An 8,769-nucleotide genomic window follows, 5' to 3' on the forward strand; every position below is an offset into this window, starting at 1 on the left:
TTAGGCGCTCTGCTGAAAACGCTAGGCGCTCTGCTGAAAACGTTAGGCGCTCTGCTGAAAACGTTAGGCGCTCTGCTGAAAACGCTGAAAACGCTAGGCGCTCTGCTGAAAACGCTGAAAACGCTAGGCGCTCTGCTGAAAACGTTAGGCGCTCTGCTGAAAACGCTGAAAACGCTAGGCGCTCTGATGAAAACGTTAGGCGCTCTGCTGAAAATGCTAGGCGCTCTGCTGAAAACGCTAGGCGCTCTGCTGAAAACGTTAGGCGCTCTGCTGAAAACGCTGAAAACGCTAGGCGCTCTGCTGAAAACGCTGAAAACGCTAGGCGCTCTGATGAAAACGCTGAAAACGCTAGGCGCTCTGCTGAAAACGCTGAAAACGCTAGGCGCTCTGCTGAAAACGTTAGGCGCTCTGCTGAAAACGCTGAAAACGCTAGGCGCTCTGCTGAAAACGCTGAAAACGCTAGGCACTCTGATGAAACCGCTGATAACGCTATGCGCTCTGATGAAAACGCTCGGCGGTCTGCTGAAAACGCTGAAAACGCTAGGCGCTCTGCTGAAAACGCTGAAAACGCTAGGCGCTCTGCTGAAAACGCTAGGCACTCTGCTGAAAACGCTAGGCACTCTGCTGAAAACGCTAGGCGCTCTGCTGAAAACGCTGAAAACGCTAGGCGCTCTGCTGAAAACGCTAGGCACTCTGCTGAAAACGTTAGGCGCTCTGCTGAAAACGCTGAAAACACTAGGCTGAAAACGCTGAAAACGCTAGGCACTCTGATGAAACCGCTGGAAACGCTAGGCGCTCTGCTGAAACCGCTGATAACGCTATGCGCTCTGCTGAAAACGCTCGGCGCTCTGCTGAAACTGCTGAAAACGCTAGGCGCTCTGCTGAAAACGCCAAGCTATGTGCGCTTGGGAGCGTTTTGGCAGTGATTTTTTTTTCAGCTGAGACGCTTCGATGCTATGCTACAGAATATCAGTTGGTCGGTGTGGTATTAGTCCCACCCCTCCTCCACTATGATTGGTCGGTTGGGTACAAAGTGACAGTGACAGAGAACACTCTTCAACTCTCGGCGATCTGTAAAAAACGCTGAACGCTCAGCACTTCAGAGTGAAAAATGGCTCCCATTGAAAACAATTGAAAAAACACACCAGCCGTGTGAAAAAAACGCTTTGGTGGACACATGGCCTAAGGGTCATTTGTCCTTCTATAGCGAAGATGAAGCCAGTATGAGCTCTCAGTGTCAGCCACCATAACCTCCACTAGGTGGCGCTCTTTCAGTGTGATGAATGTAATATTCAGTCAGTGCTGATGGTGGGAGGAGCCAGTAAAGCTGATCATTACTGATAAAGAGCTGAAGAAAGAGGAACTAAAGCACACAGATGTAGAGACAGAGAGATTCACACAGAGAACATTCAGCATAAAGAAGACTGAACTCAACTCACAATGAAGATCCTCCTCATCTTCTTCACTTTCTCCCTGATCTCAGGTCAGAGCTTTTCTCTTTCATCACTGCAGTAATGATGCTGTTTTCTGTTCATGAGCTTTCTGATCACAGTATCAATCTGATTGACAGGTGCAGTGAGATGCGTCAGTGTCACTGGATATTCTGGAGGAAGTCTTCTGGTTGGGTCATGGCAGCTTTGGCACAAAGATACTGATAAATACATGAGAAAGCAACAGAGTAAAATAATAATCCATTATAGAAAACATGATCAGTGGATTAATGAAGGAAGATTCACTTTATTTTGCAATAAATATGGAAACCTCATGATCTACATTAGAGATCTGGTCACACAAGATGCTGGAACTTACCGGATTGGTGTTCAAGGCAAATGGTCCATCGATATGACTTTGACTGTGAAAGAAGGTCAGTCATTTAAGATCAAATTTGTAGAACAAGTTATTATAATTTCAAAGCCTATATATATATATATACTGTACATAGATACGTGTGTGTGTGTGTTTGTGTGTGCGTGTGTAGAATAATTTTTTATGTGAATTACAGATTCATGTTGTAAAGTGTCAAAGAAATTGATGTTGAAAAGTGGAGAAACTGCAAACTTCAGCTGTGAATATTCACACAATCATATTAATGATCCCAAGATCATATTCAAAGAAGGAAAAGACTCTATTGAGACGATTTACAGCAGCTTGAAGAAGACCGAAAGATTCAGTGTTTCTGATGACAGACGGACAAACTTCTTCAGTGTGAGAATTTCTGCTGTGACTCCAGATGATGGAGGAGTTTATTTATGTGGAGTTCGGATCAACAGACGCTCGTACAGTTACTTCATTATTAAAATTATTCATTTACACATTATGGGTGAGTACAGCAAACTAGTCAGATACAATGTTTTTTCTTCTTCATGTTTGTATGTAGTAGTCCTAGTTCACAAACAAAACCTTAAATGTTGACAGATTTGTGTTGTGGAGTGTCAAAGACGGAGATAGTAAACAGTGGAGAAACTGCTTATTTCAACTGTACATATTCATGGAATCAAAGGGATGCTAGAAAGATCTTATTCAAAACAGGAAATGATATCATTGATGAGATGATCTTCACTACTGACACATTGACTCAGAAAGAAAGATTCAGAATTCATGCTGGCAGAAATAACATCTTCAGTGTGATAATTTCTGCTGTGACTCCAGATGATGGAGGAGTTTATTTATGTGGAGTTTGGGACTACAGTCAACCGTACAGTTACTCCATTATTAACACTGTTCATCTGCATATTATTGATAAGTATAAAGTGGGCGTGTCTAGAGCGACTGGCCACTCAGGAGGTCGTATGATGATCAAGTGTGAACATCCTCAACACAAAACCAAGCCAAAATACTTCTGTAAAGAACCAGATGGATGTTCAGAGAGCAAGAATCCAGGAGTTCAGGATGAATGGATGGAGAATGGAGATGTTTCTTTATATGACGACACCAGAGCAGGAGTCTTGATGGTGTTTTTTAGAGAGCTGAAAGCTGCAGATGCAGGAACATACAGATGTGGAGTGAATGTGTCTCACTATACTGAGAGCTTCACTGAACTTCAGCTGGACGTCACAGACGGTGAGGAACCGGATATACTTTTAAAGTATAGATAAAGTATTTGTTCTGATCTTTATGTAAACTGTTTGTTTATAGGTGCAAAATATCCAAAGACAGAGACTGAATCTGCTCATCTTGGTGAAGAAGTCAACATCTCCTGTCAGATCCCAGAGGAACATAAAGTTCATTTCTGCAAAGATGATGATGATCACATCTGTCAAAACATCAGCACATCTGCAGTGACAGAAACGAGTCCTTCATCTGAGAGAAATGAAGAGAGAGTGTTTACAGTGAGCATCAGTAATGTGAGCGTGAGAGATGCTGGAGTTTACTGGTGTGGAGCAGAAACCAGAGACACACATTTGACTTCCATCTCCCTGACCACCAAAATTCAGCTCGACCTCTTCAGTGAGTGAATTCAGATGTTTATTGCTGTAAATACAGTATATTCAGAATCATGTGTGTTAAATGTGTGTGTGTTTGTTTGCAGTGGCTCCAGTAGTGAGACGTGAAGGAGAATCTGCTGAGATCTTCTGCCCTTATGATTCAATCTATAAATCAAAGTCAAAGTCTCTCTGTAAGGGGAAGTGCTCCACTAGAGATAGAAATACTCTCAATGAGACTGTGAGAGAAGAGAAAGAGACCAAGACTGACCGACTGACTCTGAATGATGACGTCACTGCAAGTGTCTTCACTGGGACCATCACTGGACTGACAGCAGAGGATGCTGGGAAATACTGGTGTGCAGTGACATTAGAGAGAGACGTGAATTATCTTTACACTCATCTGATCGTCATCATGAACGAGGGTGAGGAAGGTTTATACATCTGAATATATTAAACTATGGCTGAGACACATGCGACTAGCGTTTTCAGCAGAGCGACTAGCGTGAACACCTTCGTGTTTTTCAGGTGCACAAAGGTCTGATTATTATTCAATTCCCATGACAGTCATATGGTTGAACTCACTTTGCCTCCTTGTTATAACCACTGAAGCACAATTCTCTGGACTCTCTAGGTCAAGAATTATCAAACTTTGGCATTTGGATAACCATAGCAGGTTCATGCAGAAAAAAGTCTACCGAAAAACCTATCTTTGCCTATAAAGTAATGCTCAGAACTGTGCGTCATTAGGTGAGCGCATGATGCGACTTAAAGGATAATTCCGGTATTTAACACCTTGAGTCTATATTGTAGTTTGTTTTGGATGAACAAGAGTGGTGGACAACATTTTTTTGACAATGGTTCCTCTCTCGAGTTTTTAACTATAAAAGAATTGGCCATGGACCCATTTAACATGGGAGTCAATGTGCATGTCCGAAAATGTCATTAAAACAGCCAATAATGTTCGTTTACAAAACTGTTAAACTCACCGAGTGGTTAGTGGTGTTCGTTGATGATTATAAACAATATATCGTCGCAATATATGATTCCAATCCGTTTATTTTGCTATAGTGGAACTATTTTTTCAGAACCGTGTAACTTCCGCTCAATATTTGAATCTGAAGCGTTAGCACACTCCCGACCACTTGATGGCGATAACAGATGTTTATGTCTCGCGGGACACTCACGGTCACAGTCGAGTTCAACTTCATATTGCACTGGTCAGTGGTCACGTCTTTCAATATGGTTAGAATTTGTGCGGTCAAAAACTGCGGTAAAGAGCTCTGCTCGCTAGCCTTATGAGAAACGGAAGCGAGCAAAAAGACTACATCGACCAAATGTAAACAGCCCCCTTTCTGTTTCCGTTAGCGCATTTATATTAACGAGCACTCAGAATTCAATGGGATTTTACAAAATGACGAATAAAACACGACAGAAACTGTATTTCGCAACACTTTTTGGTTCTGGAACATCAACTAACATCACTAATCACTCGGTGAGTTTAACAGTTTTGTAAACGAACATTATTGGCTGTTTTAATGACATTTTCGGACATGCCCATTGACTCCAATGTTAAATGGGCAGTCAATGGGCCCATTAAATTGTCAGTCAATTTAATGTTCCTTTAAAGGAACACTCCACTTTTTTTGGAAATAGGCTCATTTTCCAACATCTCCCCTAGAGATAAACAGTTTTACCGTTTTCGAATCATTCAGCCGATCTCCGGGTCTGGCAGTAGCACTTTTAGCATAGCTTAGCAGATCATTTAATCTGATTAGACCGTTAGCATCTCTCTCAAAAAAATGGCCAAAGAGTTTTGATATTTTTCCTATTTAAAACTTGACTCTTCTGTAGTTACATTGTGTACTAAGACCGACAGAAAAGGAAAAGTTGCGATTTTCTAGGCCGATATGACCAGGAACTATTCTCTCATTCCTGCGTAATAATTAAGGAACTGCTGAACAAAATACCTTTTTACACATGTGCTTAAAGGCCTTTAAGCGCTTGAATCCTGGTAATGCTGCTTGCTGCTATTTTATATAGGTTTCACACTTGCTTAAAATGTATTTATAACCCATAAATGTTAAAACAGACATAGAAAAGTGCTGATAATTATTTTAATAAATGTAAATATTTACATATTGTAGATATTATGTTATTTGTGTTTTTCTCTTTAATGCCTTTGTGTTTTATTTGCAGATTTCTCCATGATCATCATTATGTGTGTGTGTGTGAGTCTGCTGCTGATTGGTGGATTCACTCTGACTGTGTGTAAAGTAAGAAACAAGAGACGAGGTTTGATCATTTATTATCTGTTGAAACACATTAATAATTTAAGTTATTTTAATGTCTCTGTTCTGCTTCAATGTGCAGCAGTAAAACCTCAATGTCTCAGATGCTGCTGTTCGTCTCCAGTTTGACACTTGATGTAGATCTGATTCATGTGATTCTCTCACAGATCCTGGATCAGCTCAGATTAACAGTCATGATGATCTACCCACAATCCTCTCTGATGAGCTCCTGTACGCGTCTGTCAGTTTCCAGAAGCATGAAGAGTCTCTCAGTGAAGCTTCAGTCGCTGTCAGTAAGAATGAGATTTACTGTGATTACGCCACGGTCATTTACCACACGAGACTCAACTAACTCACTTATAACTGATCACAGATCAGCACACATTACAACAGACCAGTATTTGCTTATGTTTACAGTAAGTTGATAAAATTCTCCTTATAATCCATAGTTTAGTGTAATGTTTTATAGACCAGGGTCATTCAGTCTGTTAAATCACGAGGTATTTTAAAGTTTCCACTGCAGAACATGTTGCTTCTTTCACACGTTCCAAATGTGTCAGATGGTGAATGGTGTGCATAAAGAGTTTGTCTCTGTTCATCTCAGTTTATGTGTGACAAAAACAGGAAATACAAGCCTGAAGTGACACAAAATGTTATGTAAAGTTTCCACTCCAGATGCAAAGATTTGTATAATAAATGCAGCTCTTGGAAACTCTTTAATAGCAGCTCAAGTTCAAAAAGGTTCACAGCAAAATCCCCAGTTAAATTAACACTGATCAGTGTTTATATGAGTCCACACTCATAGAGTTACACTAAGCAGTAATAACGTTAATGAGATAATTAAGTGATTAATTAAGTGATGATTGAGCATTAGTGATGAACACCTGCTGTTAACAAGCAGAATCACTGAAGGAAAGAGAAACTCAAGAACTACAACTGACTTCAACCACAGCCTTAGGCTATGTTTACACGGAAACGATCTATAGAGAACGCAAAAGTGGCGTTGCGTTATCACTTTTTATTCTGCGTTTAGACGAGCATTATGGGGGGGAAATCTGCGTGCATATGGTGACGCAAAAGTGTGTGAAATTGGATGTAGCGTGTGGCTCGCGATGGTGGAGCGTTTTTAAGATTTCCACTCTGGAGGGTGGTTTCCACATCCACCAGTGTTGCTTTTTTGTATATTTTACTGTAGAATCCTTTTTTTTTTTATTCCCAGAAAATTTTATATTTTATGAATGCAGGTTTTTGTTTTTTTACAGGCTGTTTTTGTTTTTCGTCCAGCTCAAAGCCACAGAAACGGGTGAAGGTTGAGGGTCTCAGTTCAGTTTAGTTAAACACACTTACTCAGGAAACCCACAGAGAGACACACGAGACTGAACAGAGAGACAGAAGATGAACAGAAGACAATAAAGACTAACAGATGATCATTCAGTAATTTGATATTACCTGTGAGATTCTCATCTACAGCAAACAGATGAAACATGGTGATATGATGAGTCTGTATAGTTGTGTTAGAATGTTTACATGAATATTTTAACGAGCAAACATCATTTTGATAAATTAATGATAAAGATTCTAGGAAAGAGACTTGCTTTATAGATTGGTGTGCTTTAAATCAACAGCTATAAGTGCTCTTCCGCTTGTGGTTTTCTTGTGCTCTATGTATCTTTGAGTTTTTTTTATCACACCTGCACCTGATAAAAAAAAAGAAAAAGAAAAAGATATATATATATGTAAAGATGGGCACCAACTTTCCACTCCATAAAAAGGTGTGAATTTGTTTGTTGTATAAAACATTATAATAATTTAATTTGAATCTGTGATGAAAAGATGTAAACATTGTCTGTAAACAACATTCTGAATAAATAATGAAACCTATTTGCATCTGATTTTCGTCTGACTTGGTCTATTTCACCCACGGTTGCCTTCAGTTCTTGTTCTAGATTCTGAATATTCAAATATTGTGCGACAAAGACTCGAGAGCCAATTAGGTTAAGGTGTAGTTTCAACTCCTCCCTTTTCTCCTTATATCGCGCTGACCGTCCGTTTGAATGTAAATAAAGTTTGCTGGTGAATCTCATATGAACAGATCAGAGAGTAGCCTGGGAAAACCCAGACCACTCTCAGTTGTAACTGAGTAAGGGTCTGGCAAAGCTCCATAGACAATTCATTTCCACAGGGGCGTCACCAACGGACGTCGGATAGATCTAAAACCAATCAGAGCGATGAATGACATGACGTATGCAGAGCGACGGAGAAACATCTCGAGACTCTCAGCAATTCTCTGTTTGTGTTAACGAAAATGACAATTTTAAATCGCTTGAAACAGACGCGATAGCTGATTCGAACGAGTGATGTTGTGATGTTCCACGGCGGCATCCATCTCTGTAATGTACAAAATCTGCGTCACCGTCTCTGCTCTGTCGTCATCGTGTAAAGCCCGCCCCAACGTTTCTGATTGGTGCCGCGATTTCGACGGATTGGAAATGGGTTTCAATGGGCTCTTTGCCAGACCCACTTGCAGAGCAAATCTAAATTTGCCGGAAGTGGTCTGGGTTTTCCCAGGCTAATCAGAGAGAGGAATATGAAAAAAAAATCTAATACATTTAGACCTGTTTTTTACATAAAGCTGTTGTATGTCTTTAATACTTGAATTGTGAACCTTGAAGCGTATTAAAGACTTTTATGGTACTTTATTTTTATTTTTTTATGGCACTTTATTTGCGCTGAGGCTCGTGAATGTCACGATATCTTCACAAATTCAAGAAACACTGTTACATGACTGATAAATTCTGAAATGCCTCATCATACAATATACATTACTATATTAAAGATTTCTTGTGACAATAAAGTTGTATTGTACTCTGAAACTTAAAAAAATTAATATCAAACACAAAATGACAGGCCAACACTCTAAAAAAAATAATTCTGTGGCTTAGTAAATATTACAGAAATATTTAACTTTATTAACTTAATAAAATCTCTTAAAATCGTTTACTTGATTGTTTGAGTTAAACATACCAAAATAATTGAGTAAAAATCCAACAGTTAAT

The 8,769-nt window shown here is 39.8% G+C and overlaps 1 protein-coding gene across 2 annotated transcripts; it reads left to right on the forward strand.

Annotated features, from left to right (window-relative positions):
* Positions 1 to 1,367: 1,367 nt before the first annotated feature.
* On the forward strand, positions 1,368 to 7,604 carry LOC307000259 (polymeric immunoglobulin receptor-like). Of its 2 annotated transcripts, XM_079615696.1 has the most exons (9): positions 1,369 to 1,483; positions 1,571 to 1,864; positions 2,003 to 2,320; positions 2,416 to 3,060; positions 3,136 to 3,447; positions 3,530 to 3,847; positions 5,622 to 5,717; positions 5,881 to 6,002; positions 6,976 to 7,604. In XM_079615696.1, the coding sequence occupies exons 1-9, from the start codon at positions 1,441 to 1,443 to the stop codon at positions 7,018 to 7,020; spliced, it is 2,193 nt and encodes a 730-aa protein (XP_079471822.1). In that variant the 5' UTR covers positions 1,369 to 1,440; the 3' UTR covers positions 7,021 to 7,604. The 2 variants fall into 2 exon arrangements, with proteins under 2 accessions (XP_079471821.1, XP_079471822.1); XM_079615695.1 differs by lacking the exon at positions 6,976 to 7,604 and having other exon boundaries at positions 1,368 to 1,483; positions 5,881 to 6,129.
* The last annotated feature ends 1,165 nt before the right edge of the window (positions 7,605 to 8,769 follow it).

This window comes from Phoxinus phoxinus (assembly GCF_949152265.1).
Source record: "Phoxinus phoxinus genome assembly, chromosome: 6".
NCBI lineage: Eukaryota > Metazoa > Chordata > Actinopteri > Cypriniformes > Leuciscidae > Phoxinus > Phoxinus phoxinus.

Bases quoted from the DNA above. Each gene is read 5' to 3' on its own strand.
- LOC307000259 (XM_079615695.1), top strand. From the start codon at position 1,441: ATGAAGATCCTCCTCATCTTCTTCACTTTCTCCCTGATCTCAG. The intron at 1,865-2,002 runs GTCAGTCATTTA...TGTGAATTACAG, and splicing joins GACTTTGACTGTGAAAGAAG to ATTCATGTTGTAAAGTGTCA. The intron at 5,718-5,880 runs GTTTGATCATTT...ATTCTCTCACAG, and splicing joins AGTAAGAAACAAGAGACGAG to ATCCTGGATCAGCTCAGATT.